Here is a 16,289-nt window from a genome sequence, read left to right as displayed (position 1 = left end):
GAAAATCTGTTTACTTATGTTGTCTGCGAGGGAAAATATGCCCCCAATAATCTTCCCCACGATTACACCAACATTTTTACAGACTTGACAGAATTGACAGAATTGATAGATTTGCGCCAGGATTTTTTCATACACTATGGAGATTGTTCAGAGCAAGAGCAGTAGACAACTGAACTTTTAGTATTTCACCTCCAGTAGTGGTCCTTTTAAGAGTTCTCCACAAAGGAGTCAATAAATGTCAGAGCAAGAACAGTACACGGCTTCTGTGTAAAGTCTCGAAACCACTCAGGCACTGCACAGCCACTGTTTGTCAGGTCTTTTGGAAAAAGAAGCAGTAATAGAAAAGTTAGTCTTGCACTTTAGCTGAGTCAATGAGCTAAAGCTACCATTGTCCTCAATTTCTGTGCCTACAAACTTCATAATCAGGCTGACCTTGGAACAGTTTCCAGAAGGTGCTCTGTTAGTTAGCTAAAGGAGTCAGACCGCCTGCTTTGTGATCAACATCCAGGATCAGGCATCTTCATGAGAGAGCTGTGACAGGGCAACAAAAGCACAACTCTCAGCTGACGATAATCAGTTTTAACAGATGCCACAAGCCGCTAGAGATGCTGAGCAATAATCTCTTTCATAGTTCACATCGAGGAAATGGTTGATCTGCCAGAAGATTCCAGGGAATTTGACAACGCTGAGAAAGTTTTCCACTGTAAAGCAAATATCATGCTGAAAGCATTGCCATGAGCTGACTGATCTATACAGCACGCATTTTCTTTAACCACCAACAGCTGCCTTTCTTAAAAGTGCTGCACGAAGGAGTCAACAAATGTCAGAGCAAAAAAAAAAAAGCTCACCGCTACTGTGTAATGTTGCAAAACCTTTAACTTTCGTACTGTGCAGAACCTTCTTAACTGCACAGGAGTGCCTTTTGTTAGTGAGTGACTCACAAAGAGAGGCTAATGCCACTGGCCTGTCTGAGGGCCTGGATGCCAGGTGAACTAGACTGCCTGGTATTTTGGTGGCATTTACCAACACCTCCTCAGCAAACAGCTGCTCTTTCATACAGAGTTGAACGATCACACATGAAAAGCAAAGTAAGCGGGAAAAAAAAGGGGATGGGGGGGTGGAAACAGCTAACTTTGCTGAAATCAGTGGGTAGGCAAATTGCAACAGATGCATAGTGCTGACTTTCTTAATGACTCACTGTATTGTGCACTAATTTGGATATGATGCATATAAGGGTGCAGGTTGTTTTGAATGTCTTGCAGTGGAAAGTCAGGATATCCGCACCTGACCCGTTATCCTGTAATTCAAATCGCAAAGGTTTTTATTAAAGTACTCATTCTAATACAAGGGTGAGTCAAATTTTGCATTGTTCATTGCAAATAGGTGTCACAAAAGTATTTCAGGTTTAAGGTAGCAGTAGAAGGGGCTATTGAGAACAATGGACCTGTAGTACCTTTTTACTTTTGCAACTACATATTTAATGTACCTTTTTTTTGTATTTATGTCACACTTTTAAGGTTTTCATTTGACTTATCCTATAGTAACAGCTCGTTCACAGGAACTCCACAATGTAATACTAATAAGAAAAAAAAGGAAACTGTATAATCGTTGCTGTGGTGAAGCTTCCTGTAAGGAGACCTTCATTTAACATTTATAAGGGGAGTCTCCAGCGTCAGCGCTCTGACTTTATGTTTTCACAGTAACAATGAGCTGGTTTTTTTTTTTTTTGTTCTAAGAGGAACCAAATTGTTTTGCAGACATTCAACAACATTAAATGTAACTGTAAATGGTGAAAAAGGTTAAACAGGATGCAACATTCATTAATAAAATACACTGTACTTATTTCATTTTAATCAATTTCAGGGTGTTAATAGTACCTCCTCTTTACATCGCTGATTATTTTCTATTACCAGCACTTCTGGTCATGCTTTATTACTGTACTGTAATATAAAGTTGTGCTAAGAGTTAACCCTGAGTTAAATAATCCCTGCTTTAGAAAGAGTCCCATTACAGTGTGAGTAGGTGGATAGTTAGTAATTCTTGCCCAGCACATTGATGATGGAGGGCATGTGGAAGGCAGTGGAGACTCAGCGACATGCTATCCAGTGTTTTCCTTGTCACTTCTCTGTCTGTGCTCATTAATGTCAAAGGCACTAGACAGCCCAGCAGTTCTAGCAAGAACGTGGGGTCACTGGACGTCAGGAGTGCATATTTAGCTTACAGACGCTGTCACATAAACTGCTAGTATATTGGATTAACTTTTTCTTACTTCCATCACACACACTAATACACACTTTTGTCCTCAACTTCATCTCTGTCCTTTCTTCTCTCGTGATAGGCATTTGAAGACATTTACATTGAACAGAGAAAAGTGACCAAGACTGTGCTCGAGTTTGCAGACAAGATCTTCACCTACATCTTCATCCTGGAAATGATACTGAAATGGCTCGCATATGGCTTTAAGAAGTACTTCACCAACTACTGGTGCTGGCTTGACTTTCTAATCGTTGATGTAAGTGATTTTTCATTTCATTCTTACCTTTCGATGTGTGCGGATTACAATATTGTCTTAAACATACAGTCAGTTCCAGAATTATTGGTACCCTTGGATTTAAAAAAAAAAAAAAAAGGTTATAAAACTGTCTTTGTGGTTAATTTGGATTATGCTGGCTAATTAGCTGAAAATAAAATGACAGTGAAACAGGAAGCCAGGGTTGACCACTTTAGAGTTTCTAAACAGTCAAGAATAATATAAATGGTAACATGCTTCAATTAATTCATATGAATTTCAATGGATCAATAACTGCGACATAACTGGTTTTGTTAAAATTGTATTTAATTATAAAATTATATAAAAACATTTTATTTTTCATTTACATTTCATTTTATTAACATTTTTATTTTCTTAGAATAAATGTACTTAAATTAAAGCTTAGATTTTTTTCGTGTTTTCAGCGTGAGATTAAATTGACTAACCGCAAAGACATTTTTTTCATAACTTTTTTAACTGATCATTCCCAAAGGTGCAGACTGTATAATTTATAATTACTGTTTTATCATCTTGCAAATGATATGTGTGATAGAACATATAACTTAAAGTTATGTAATTTAGGCAGAATATTTAAAATACACATGTAAAGACTGTTCATATAGTGTAACCTCATAATACCAAAGCTATATTGTGTATCTGACAGTGTACAGTGTAGAGGGGAAAAAAAGGGACTGTATATTACATCACACTGTAATGTGTGGGCTATAACTGTTAAAGCTATAAAACAGCCCATTAGAGCACATACACTGTGCACACACATTAAAAAAAAAACCATAATAAGCAGACGGTCTTGTATAGCAATATTAACCCCTTAACATTCTTTTAATATCTCCACAAATATTATGCACGAGACCAAATGCTTCTCCAGTGCTTGTTTTAATTCTCCATGGAGAAAAGATAACCTAAGGTTTTACTCCCTCTGTCCCAAAACAGACTACCCATACCGTTCATAAATTATTATGAATGTAATCTAAGCAATGTCTAGGTTGTTCTCTATGGGCTTAAACATTCCCTTATCTTAATAAAATATCATGGCACACGGCAACAAACGGGGAGCTCTCACTTTTCTTTTAAGGACTTAATGTTGGAAGATGAAAATATGGTCTGTCTATATTAGATTAGGAAAGCGCTCCATAGTGATCATTATGCTAGTTCATTTTCTTTGTAGCTGTCTAATGAAATGTCGTGTAACATTATGGCTATAACTTGAGGAACAACGTATAATCTTGGCATTAACTGAACAAACTACACTTCAATTTACACAGATTTCAGTGATTGGCCTGTTGGCGAGTACCTTCAATTATGATCAAATTGGCACCTTGCGTGTTCTAAGGACCCTTCGGGCATTGAGGCCGCTACGGGCCGTATCTCGCTTTGCTGGCATGAGGGTAAGGATTTCTTTAGCCGGCCTGTGCCATTGCCGGGCCACTTAAACACACAGTGATGCCTTTAGTAGATTAGTGATTGTTAGGTCACTCAATAAACGTTTTCATCCTTCCCAGGTTCTCCGAAGCCTTCTGCCGAACACACACACACACACACACACACACACATTCTCCATGTCTGTTCAGCACTTACGACTTTTGTGCTTTCTCCAGGTGTGATCACACATGGACCCGTGAAACAGCAAATACAGCTGTTAAAACTATTTAACTACCTCTGTTCTTTTACCCAGCTACCATGAGTCAGAGGCGGGAAGTCCTTTCCTTTTACTTCCACAGGAAGTGCATGGACCCTATGCCTGGCAGGATTTGTCAGCTTGCTAATACTGCGTTTCTATCTTTTCTGTCTCCTCCATTCTCTGTGCCCCTTTTAGGTGTCTTTAATAAGCCTCGTAGCCAACACACTAGGCTACTCTGACTTGGCTGCCATCAAATCACTTAGGACCCTCAGGGCTCTCAGGCCACTAAGAGCTCTATCCAGATTTGAAGGCATGAGGGTAAGAGCCTCTCTGTCTCTCTCTGTCTCTGTCTCTCTCTCTCTTTATTTCCATCTGCCACTTCACTGTCCTCTGTCGTCTGCCTCTATTTTCTCCACTTTCAATGCATTTTTAAGTTCAGTGCATTTTTCAAAAGAAAAAAAATATTCAAAACACAAAAAGTACACTGTAAACACAAAAACTCAATACATACACACAAATAGTATAACAGAAATAATAATATTATTTATGGGCATTATATAACATTATAACAAGCCAATTCATAGCATTAGACTACAATTAAATCAAACCTACAGATTTAACAGATCAAATTTGAGACTTAAAATGAATGATAAATAAGGCTTTTATCCAGTGGAAAGCGTTTTTCTTGTACTTAAATATTCAGTTAATGTTATTAATGTTATGTTACGAAACACTAAGTCTATTACTACTACTAAATGCTTATAATATTTATAAATATAAAATAACTCTTTTGGACCATACTTCAACACAGTCAGCACAAAAGCTAATATAATTGAAAAGCTCATGCCATCTACCTGTCATTTTCACTCTTCTTTTAAGTTTTAATAATGTCTGATCTATTCAATCCACAGTCTGACTGATTGGTCATTGCATACTTCACATATTCACCAGACTTCTCCAGATGAAAGTGAAACATCTTGCCAGTATTACGTTTCATAATTACTGCACTATGGTTTTGTATAATGCTGTGCTCAATGTAAATGTCTTGTATGCAGATGTACACCACTCAGCTCTTTCAGTGTAACCAATGTTAAATGTATCCATTTTATAAACCAATACTATACTGTTAAATGCATCTTTCTTTTTTTCTGACAGTATTCTAAAGGAGTAACTCTGGTATCATATCATGGTAGCCTGGACTATATAATAAATAAATATGACATATTAAATAGGATCAATTGTACTAAAATAAACATAGTAAATGCAGAATACCATCAGTATTCAAGTAATTCCCCAAATCAGATCTTCCTCATCTTTCTTTTCCTTCAACAGGCATGTGGTCAGTATTAGCTATGTATTATATTTATCTTCTCTTAGTTGCACAACAATGCAGTGTAGTCGTGGCTCGTGCATTAAATGTAAAAATCATATTAACCCTCCTTGACATGGCTTGTTAATTCAGCTTTGAGTGGCAGCTAATCAGCATTGTGTAACGAATAAAACACAACAGGGCTTGCTGTTATAGGAAAATAATCAGTGAAGGGGTGGCGTGATGTAATTGTTGATTGTTTACCAATAACAGCACATCCAGATTGTTTTATTCCTCTTGTACTGCAGCAGTTGTTCAATTATTAATTTTTTTTATTTATTAAAGAACATCACATCATAGATTTTAACCATTTTGAGTTACATTTAATGTCCGCATAAAAAAGTTCCTGTTATCACTTGAAAAGTTCCTGTTATCACTAATATTAGGACGATAACAGCTTTAAACAGTTGTTCCTTCACCTAGAAATTTTCTTTAAGATGAAAAAAAATGCAGCTTGTCTCGAGAAACAGGAAAATGCAAAGTCAACTGTCCTGAAAACTCTCCTGTGACAGAAAAATTAAGTTACAGCTTTATGTCTTTATGACACTGGAGACTCCTTCCAAGAATGTTATATAAATATCTCTTTACAGAAAATGTCACTGATATAAAACGTCCACTATATATCTCCCTGTGAATTAGCAGAGCTGCACGGAATTCCCTCTATTTCGCTGTAGGTCTGGCAAACACGATTAGACGTCACAGCGTGTTAACAGCAGCTGCCTGAGGCACATGGCCTTGTTTACATGGCAGTGAGGCGTTTACACGGCAGTCTCGTTCGCAGAGGATCAGCTGTTTGGCAGATCTCTTTGTGACACTTCCTATTATCTGAAAAATTATTGCAGATGCAAAAAAAAAAAAAAAAACAACTGGGAATGAGAACCAGGGTGCTTTCTAACATGCACTACATAAATAGGTGTCAATGTTTGTGTGTGTATATATATGTTCTCTCTGTCCTGATGTTATTCCTGTTGTAATGCTAAACTACCCAACTGCCAGTGTTACTGTACTGCTGCTAAAGATGGTCCTATAGATCCATTCGCAAAGGTTACAAATGACCTCCGGGGTTGGGGGTTTGATTCCGGCCTCTACCCTGTGTGCACTGAGTTTGCGTTTTCTCCCCGTGCTTTGGGGATTTCCTCCGGGTACTCCGTTTTCCTCCCCCAGTCCAAAGGCTGATTGGGATTTCCAAAATTGTCTGTAGTGTGTGAATTTGTGTGCAGTGTGTCCTGCGATGGGTTGGTGTGTGTGTGTGTATGCACATATATATATATATATATATATATATATATATATATATAAAATGACTCGGATGTTACACTGTACTGAGCTATGGATGCATATGACCATCATCATGATGTTTTTTCATCCTTCTTTGTATCTTTTGAGAAATGCTTATTGGAAAATCACTGCTAAGGATTGTTAGAGAACATAGTGTTTATGTAAATATTAAATTAAAATTTACAGCTAGTCTAAAACAGAAGAAATGCTGTCCATTCCCTGTCAAAACTCTAATTGTTGTTTGCATCCATGGTCACCAGGTGGTGGTGAACGCGCTGATTGGGGCCATCCCCTCCATCATGAACGTCCTGCTGGTGTGTCTCATCTTCTGGCTCATCTTCAGCATCATGGGCGTGAACCTGTTTGCTGGAAAATTTGGCCGCTGCATCAGCCAATCAGGCTTCATTTACAACGTCTCACACATTAACAACAAGACCGAGTGCCTGGCTATGAACGATACCCAGTACTACTGGACAAAAGTAAAAGTCAACTTTGATAACGTGGGTGCTGGCTACCTTGCACTGCTTCAAGTGGTGAGTGATCTTTTTCCTCTTAGGAACGTTTCCTTGCCAAACGCACACACACAGCGCTCAGTGTGAAACTTTCTTTTCTTTCTGTCTTGCACTTTGTCGCTGCCCACCTCTGCTTGTCCATGAGTACGAATCAATCAACAAGTCAGCGGAACTTTATTTTTAGCTATCACTGGGGCCATTATACAGAATTTTGTTCTCAGCAAGAGTGCATGCACTTCGTTCTTCATTTTAACTTAGTTGGTGCGGTAGCCTAGCAACAAGTCACTTAGCTCCTTTCCATCACCTTCTTCAGACTTGACTCAATACAAACCTTCCATTTGCATCTAGAAATAGTCAGTCCTAGCCCATTCACAAAAGCCCTATAATTACTGATAACCAAGGCAAAAAAAGGCAACTTGGTCTAAAAGAGGACTCCCCTTATATTCCCCTTCTTCTTTCTTTTCATTAAAAAAATACATGCATCAGATGGAAGTCCATATTTGGTCATCACTTCCCTATTCACACTGACTGAGGGAGCTTTTTCTTTTCTCTTTACACCTGATTTGTAGAGGAGTGAACATTCAATTGTCCATTACTGACACAAAAGTGGCTGCAGATATAGATATAAGGTTTTAGTTTCACACAGTAAAAAGGAAGAGTGCTGCTATAGGCATGTCCTGTAGATATCTACATATTAACCGGAAGCACACATGAACTTGCGTCATTTGTATGACTATATTAGTATGCGTTCTATAATAAGCATATGCATGTGAAGTGTTGAAACATCTTAAGCCTGTTTTTTTCCCTGCTAAGGCTACTTTTAAAGGCTGGATGGACATCATGTATGCAGCAGTGGATTCACGAGCTGTAAGTGTGGAACAGATACCTTAATTTTTTTAAAATAAGCAAAATAATGTTTTTTCAATCTGTAGTTACAATATAGGAAATATACATCTGTAGATAAATTCATATGATAGAAATAAATTTGTCATTGTCTAATTTGACAGGTGGAGCAGCAGCCAATTAAGGAGCACAACTTATATATGTACCTGTATTTTGTGATTTTCATCATCTTTGGATCATTCTTCACCCTAAATCTGTTCATCGGTGTGATCATTGACAACTTCAACCAACAGAAACGAAAGATAAGTATCAATATCTATTGTAAAAAAAAAAGTCTGACTGAAATTTGCTGCAAAGTATTATACAGTATAATATAATGCTATTTCCACACTATACATCAATAATAACAGTGAAGTCCTTCTGCACTTAGGTGGACAGGACATCTTCATGACTGAAGAGCAGAAAAAATATTATAATGCTATGAAAAAGCTTGGATCAAAAAAACCTCAGAAACCTATTCCTAGGCCTTTGGTGAGTATATAGCTATTATTCTTACCAATTATCCACAAAAAAATCTGTGCAAAATACTGGATTTATTTTGTGTAATACAAATTTTATATCACTATACACAATTATATTTCATATAATGTATGAAATAAGGTCACTGTCTGAGAATTTACATGTAGATACCCTCGCATTAGCGTTCTAACTACATATATTTAGTTTTGATGAATATACACAAAATCGATTATTTCTATTAGGTTAAAAAATGAAGTTTTTAAATGAAAAATGGTGACATGGGAGTTCATGCCTCAGTTCATGTGACTGTACTGAAATACACTATAAGGCCAAAAGTAAGTGGACACCGGACCATTGAGCATCCCATTGGATTTAATATGGAGTTGGCTTCCCCTTTAGTGCTATAACAGGCTTCACTCTTCTGAGAAGAACTACATTTTAGACCATGTCTGTGGAGATTTATGCTAATTCATCTTGGAAAACTATGTCTTCATGGAGCTCGCTTTGTGCACAGGGCCACTGTCATGCTGGAACATGTATGGGCTAGGCTACTTTGTTCCAGTGAAAGAAAATCTTAATGCTACAGCATACAAAGATGTTCTAGACAATTGTGTGCTTCCAACTTTGTGGCAACTGTTTGGGGAAGAACCACATATAGGTGTTATGTTCAGGTGTCCACGTATTTTTAGCCATATACGTATACAAATGAAAGTGTAACAATGATGCAAATTGTTCTCCCATTCAGAACCCAATCCAAGGATTCTTCTTTGACTTGGTGTCAAAACAAGCCTTCGACATCATTATAATGCTGCTCATCCTCCTGAACATGTTGACCATGATGGTGGAGACAGATGAGCAGTCCCCTTACATGGAGACCATCCTGTATAATATCAACCTGGCCTTCATTGTCATCTTCACCACCGAGTGCATCACTAAGATCATCGCTCTCCGCTGCTATTTCTTCACCATCAGCTGGAACATCTTTGACTTTGTGGTAGTCATTCTCTCCATTGTGGGTAAGACAAGGCAGGACTCTGAGTGAGAGTTAGTGTAAGGCCCTTAAGCATAATTCACCGAACACTGATTACTATGATATCAAGCAGGTATCAGTTTCGTCATAGCTTTGATATTGGTTGGGTAGGTACTCATGCTTGGAAATAAAAGGAAGAAAATAGAAAGAGGGAAAATAAATGTAAAAAAAAATAAAAGGATGGTAATCTTGCATCCACTGTATAGTAGGCTCAACTCTTGTTGATTTAGATGAACTGGTCATAATGAACAGTAACATCCTCCACCACAACAGAATACAACTACAAAATCAAGGAATCCCTCAGTGGGGAGAAAAGCTCTTCATCAGCCACATGGAGAAGATTAACTGTAAAGCCAACATAACCTTGGCTTGACTTATCAAGGTCTACCTCCAGTGCAGCTGTACAGCACTATATCTACAAAGAAAGAGACAGACCATGCTTAAGTAGCAAGCCTGGCCAGTTTTGAGACTAGATGTCCCTGATGGAAGAAAATGACACCGACAAAGAGTTAGCAAGGAGATAGAGTGACCACCCCTGCAAAAAGGAGGCCTGAGTTAAGGTGAAGGTAATTGCAGCAATCAAGTCTGTCAGCTCAGGCGATTGGGAAGTGATTGAGGTTTGAGCCATCTGACAGTTGTTAGTTTGCGAGCGCAAAGGAAAATGTATGGTTGTGTCCATTTTTCAAGTGGGCCATATTGCAGATCAAGCCAAACACACACATCCATGTTTAGGACCATGAATCAGAAAAGACATGGTTTAAGGAATGGTTATGCTAACATAACATAGTTAGGGTTTTTGGCTAAAGTTGGACAATTCGAGTTGGCTTTGGGTTTGAGTCTTGTTTCGGAGTTATGGTCTACAGGGACATCTGAACAAACACATATTTAAGTCAGACGGAATTGCATCTGCATATAAAGCTATATCTCATTCACATTAACAGATGTTCTTATTTCACAGATTTATTTTACCAAATTACTGATTTTGTTTTTTACTCCTTTTTTGCAGGCATTGTTCTTGCAGATATAATTGAGAAATACTTCGTTTCGCCGACGCTTTTCCGAGTGATCCGACTGGCCCGAATAGGACGTATCCTTCGCCTTATTCGAGGAGCCAAAGGAATCAGAACGTTACTATTTGCTTTAATGATGTCCTTACCTGCATTGTTCAATATAGGTCTCCTGCTCTTCTTAGTCATGTTCATCTATGCCATCTTTGGAATGGCAAACTTTGCCTATGTGAAGAAACAAGGTGGAATTGATGACATGTTCAACTTTGAGACATTTGGCAACAGCATGATTTGCCTTTTCCAGATAACGACATCAGCTGGCTGGGACAGCCTGCTCAGTCCCATTTTGAATAACTCCCCTGAAGAGTGTGACCCCAATGTGCCAAACATAGGCACCACTGTCCGGGGCAACTGTGGGAACCCTTCAGTAGGCATTACCTTCTTTGTTACTTACATTATCATTTCTTTTCTCATTGTGGTGAACATGTACATTGCCATTATCCTGGAGAACTTCAGTGTGGCCACAGAGGAGAGCACTGAGCCACTGAGCGAGGATGACTTTGAGATGTTCTACGAGGTTTGGGAGAAGTTCGATCCCGAGGCCACGCAGTTCATTGAGTACGCTAAGCTTTCGGATTTCGCAGATTCACTGTCCGAGCCGCTGCGTATTGCCAAGCCTAATAAAATTAAGCTGATTTCTATGGACTTGCCCATGGTGAGCGGTGACAAGATTCACTGCCTGGACATCCTGTTTGCCTTTACCAAGCGTGTGCTGGGTGAATCGGACGAAATGGATGCTCTCAAGCAACAAATGGAGGAGAAGTTTATGATGGCAAATCCATCCAAAATCTCCTACGAGCCCATCACTACAACTTTACGACGTAAGCAAGAGGAGGTATCATCCATTGTTATACAGAGGGCCTACAGAAGGCATTTACTCCGGAGACAGTTGAGGCAAGCCTCGTTCATATATCGACAGATCAATGTAGAGGGAGCTGCCAGCAGTGAGGATGACAGCCCACCAGAGAAGGAAGGACTCATAGCCTTCATGTTGAAGGAGAATTATGGACCTGAGACAGAGGCCCTGTCCTCGACCTCCTCACCGCCGTCTTATGACAGTGTGACAAGAGCCACTAGTGAGCTTTTCCAAGCTCTAATACCTGAGCCCAGGAACAGTGACCTGAGCAAACCTGACCCTGACAAAGACCGTGAAACATTTCTATAACATTAAGTATAAAATGCTCTCTCACACATTAATCTTCTTGTTACTTTGTTTTTTGTTTACAGAATGTAACATAGCTCAAACAGCACTCAAAACTCTTGATACATGTGACTGTGCATCAAGATTTCAAGGTTTTTGTAGGACAAGTTGATGTTTTTAATTCTCCTGTGTTTCACATTTTGTTTGAATATACAGGGGCGAAGTGTAGACAGCTCACATTAACTTTGCTTCAGTTTATATGCATGAGTGAGATTCTGCAGCAGTTAACTGCAGTTATATCACAGATGTACTAATCATATATTAGATTGAAAGAAATACAGTTTATCAACATTTACAAAGTATGCCTGACCATCTGAGTTTATTAAAAGGTCTTACTTAAATTGGTGTGATTTCCTTCTGACAATAGATTTCACACTATGTAGAAAATGCAAGACGTTAGAGATATAGTCTTGTTAATGTTACCAATTGCTCATATTACAAAAAAAAACATTTTGGATACAATTAAGTATGAAAATTACTTCTGTCCAGTCCAGGTTGTGTCACTAGCGATGAGAGGGGGAGCAAGAAGATAAGTGGGAATATTTGCCAGTACTTTGTTTTTGTTTGTTAGGTTTTTTTTTTTTTTTTTTTTGCTTTTTTTCTCTCCACTTTTTGCATATATTTCTATAAGCCAGTCTCTCACAAATAGCCTGGTCTGGTTACAGGATGCTATAATCAGGACTAGTAAAAGACAATCAAACATGACTCAGCAACAGTCTCTTGTGTACAACATCCATCTCCATCCACTGCTACCAAAAGACTGCACAGGCTTTCATTCAAAGTATCAAACGTACTGCACATGTAAACATTTTTGTGTATTTATTTTAATTGTGAGTATTTATTTGCATGTTGGAAAATGCATCACTTAGAGATGTAATGGCCATTTTTATTTGTAAGGCTGAAAAGGAATTCTTATTTTGCACATACTGAGTTCAGCAATAATTTGCTACCTTTCGATAAAAGTTGAATATTGATTTTAGATGTATATTTAAATCCAAAAAAAAAAAAATTGTCATTTATACTATGTCAACCTTATGTCTAAGGGGAATCTCTTGCTGGCTCCATGGCATATTCTTTACTGCAGAACATTTGTTTTGTATCTCAGATTCACATTAAGAGATTAATCCACTTGTTTTTCAAGTCAGGTTAGCAAGTTTGTTGAAGGGCTGTTTTTGTAGCAATAGACCCCAAGTGTGCCTGGTAGAACTTAAATCCTGTTTTATTCCTCTTCACCAGTGCAAAAGACTCACCGTTAAAAGGCATGGTGAGGCTGTTTCATGCCTGAGGATTACGTCAATAACCATTTACGTTTAATGTAATCCTATCATCTAGCTGAACTTATTGTAGTCTTCAATCCATTTGAGTCCATTTGAGCACAAGACATCACTTTCATCAATTCCAATGTATAATACAAGCAACCCTCATTAATAACAAAAGAGCATGGAAAACAAAAGTGGCACAGATTCCCACTGTTAACTGATTTATACATAGATGTTATAAAAATGTATTTAGATGTTCGCTATCATACAAGGAACATTATTAGAATAAACACAGCTACAGCTCTGCATGTATAAGAGTTGCAAATTTGTTTCGAAGAAAAGAAAAATAAGAATATGTTTTAAAGGAAATACAAAGGGCTTTTACCTAAAATCACTCCAACTGAATGAGTGAAATACAAGACATCTGGAAGGTTTGCAATGTCTTACAAGGATGACCGAACAATTGCTTTACCAACATGACTGTGCAGCATATTTGCTGGGAAAATGTATATTTTGTGAGCCTCGAAAACAAATCTGTCAGATACACAGAAGCAACGGAATATCCTGTTTCTCTCAGCAATCTAAGGAGATGCATATGGGGATTGCTTGCATTGTATAACGTTTTAAATAATATTATATTTACAAATGGTACCCAGTACAGTTGAATAAATGTTACACAAGAAACATTGTTTTCACTTCCTGGAATGAATAAGTATATAACTTCTTTAGATTCAATCATGTGTGGGATGAGGTTAATGTAGGAGCTGATGTCCTGTTCTCAGATCTCTACCAGGGCAGACGTGATAATCACTTATCTTCACTTTGAACATACACAAATACAAAAGATAGTAACTGGAATTCTTGTGGAAAAACTCCCTTTGGTTATTTTTTGCACAGGAGAGGAGCCATATACTACCCAGAAGGAAGCTGTGTGTATAAGCCTGTATAATGTGTGTCAAACGGCTGAGAACCTACAAGATAGTATGGGCATAAGTTGGTGTGTATATCCATATAACTTCAGCAAAGTGCTACTCCTTGCTGGATTTAATAACTCCAGGTGGGTTCTGTGTGATGGAGGCAGACCAGATCGGTTTGACGTTTAGAGGAGGGGATCCCAGGCCTCCTTCTGTTGAGCACTTAGCATCACTCTCAAGCTGCTCACATTTGGTTTTACAAAACCAAAGAGTCAAGTCCAGTTACTTCAGCAAGAAGACGAGGGAAGGACGACCTGAACCAACTATGCTTGGAGGCGTAACTCTTATTTTTATAATAATTAGGCACAGTGAAATAGAGAAAGGAAAACGGACAATATAGCAGTACTCGACTGAACTGCAAAATACTTCAAGATAAAAACTACCTTTATCCTACCTTTATACTCATACTGACAAAGACAGCTTAAGCAAAACATACTTCATTTTTCAATTTTGGATTTAAATTGTTGGAAGTCTCTGAAATTTCTGTTCATAACCTTCATACTAATTGATAAAACATTTACAGTATGCACTGCAGGTTACAATAGAGTGTTCACTGAAATGCAACAGCTATAGTATGAATTTATTAAGTGGGATGGCATTTATAACATAATTTTTTTTTCTTGCAGAAACATATGGATGTTGTACCCCCCTCACGCCCCCCCCGCTTGCCCCCCCCTCGCCCCCCCCTCCGCCTCCTCGCCCCCCCTCCGCCTCCTCGCCCCCCCCCCCCAAAAAAACATCCATCAGCACATGTACAAAGAATGTAACGAAACGACTCTTTCTACTTTCCATAATAATGCTTTGGTACCCAAGTTGACTGGAGATTCACACAATATGTATTTAATCACCCACAAATGAAGCACAGGGAAACTTTTCTATCTGTTGTATGTTTTAAGATGCCAGTTTGTGCAATACAAGAGCAGATACAGGAATTAAAAGGCATATTTTGTCTATGCTTTGCATATATGATGTATAAATTATTAGTTATCTGAAAGCAGTGTATTTTATAAATAGTAGAATTTGCTAAACTTGTCATTTTTATTTACATTTTTCCTAAGAAAATTCAGTGATCAAATTCTGATGCTGCTTAAGGGAGCTGGAATGACGGTGTGTGATGAAATAGGGAAAACTGATCTAGTATCAGGCTTCGGGGCTAAATATTCTAGCTATAAGCCGGTACGGATGACCAAAACAGAGCCAGAGTCAGCATCTGGAGTCCTAAAGGTATATATTTGGAGGTTCTCTGAGGTCAAAACATAACACGACCTCAGTCATTTGCCCCTCAAATAATTTTGTGCCTGTTTATTTATGTATGTATTTATTTATTTATTTTTTACACTATTAGAATTTGCATGCTGCAATATGACAACTTGTTTTTCAAAAAAAAAGGTTTCACATTTGTAAATTTCAATCGTGTGACCCCCCCCCTTTTCCCACCGATTGTTTGTTTAAAATAAAAGGAAATGCAAAGGAGATACTGTCGACTGTAGTCCTCATAATCAGGACATTTAGAGAGATCCACGTTTTTTTTTTTTGAAAAGCATTGTGGCCAATTAGAATATGTATATCTATAGTCAAATAAACAAGAGGATTTATTGCCTTTGTGAGCATGTCTCTTTTATCCCATTAAACACCTATCATTCTATCATGCAACTCCTATACGACACTGTTATTTCATATTGTTCATTAACCACAACAACACAGCACATATATTTAAAATGCAAAACTAATGGTCAGGTTTCTGCCCCTTTTTTTTTTTTTTTTTTACTCCAATACTAATGGGATTGAAGAGCTAGTTCATCTGCCTGCCTGCAGGTTTCTGCAGTCTGTAAAGGCTGAGACAGTTGTCACATTAACTCAGCGCATGTTGACATTGTGTTGAACTGGAAGCCACTACCCTACAAGCCCTTATTCATCAGTTTCAATCTAGGAACTCCTTTCACCATGAGGCCACACTGTACAATCCTCAAGGATGAGACAGAAAAACACAGAACAAGGGTGTTCATAGGACAGCAGAGAGGAAACCACTGCTTATTAACATGCCCCTGTAATCAAAATTGGTGTT

At 38.1% G+C, this 16,289-nt stretch overlaps 1 protein-coding gene across 4 annotated transcripts in view; it reads left to right on the top strand.

Annotated features, from left to right (window-relative positions):
* The window catches only part of scn5lab (sodium channel, voltage gated, type V-like, alpha b), a 115,918-nt gene extending 101,025 nt beyond the window's left edge, over nt 1–14,893 (top strand). For 2 of the 4 annotated variants that reach the window (XM_053234754.1, XM_053234762.1), the window contains 9 exons: nt 2,339–2,512; nt 3,817–3,939; nt 4,368–4,490; nt 7,080–7,352; nt 8,145–8,198; nt 8,339–8,476; nt 8,601–8,705; nt 9,439–9,709; nt 10,730–14,893. In XM_053234754.1, coding sequence (XP_053090729.1) covers nt 2,339–2,512; nt 3,817–3,939; nt 4,368–4,490; nt 7,080–7,352; nt 8,145–8,198; nt 8,339–8,476; nt 8,601–8,705; nt 9,439–9,709; nt 10,730–11,955 — 2,487 coding nt within the window. In that variant the 3' untranslated portion in view covers nt 11,956–14,893. Of the gene's footprint in view, nt 1–2,338; nt 2,513–3,816; nt 3,940–4,367; nt 4,491–7,079; nt 7,353–8,144; nt 8,199–8,338; nt 8,481–8,600; nt 8,706–9,438; nt 9,710–10,729 lie in introns of all 4 variants that reach the window. The other 2 variants (XM_053234764.1, XM_053234758.1) reach the window with 1 other exon arrangement.
* The last annotated feature ends 1,396 nt before the right edge of the window (nt 14,894–16,289 follow it).

The sequence above is a fragment of the Pangasianodon hypophthalmus genome, chromosome 1, assembly GCF_027358585.1.
Source record: "Pangasianodon hypophthalmus isolate fPanHyp1 chromosome 1, fPanHyp1.pri, whole genome shotgun sequence".
In the NCBI taxonomy this organism is placed as follows: domain Eukaryota; kingdom Metazoa; phylum Chordata; class Actinopteri; order Siluriformes; family Pangasiidae; genus Pangasianodon; species Pangasianodon hypophthalmus.
The sequence above is the reverse complement of the archived record's forward strand: the minus strand, read 5'-3'. Positions and strand labels throughout refer to the sequence as shown.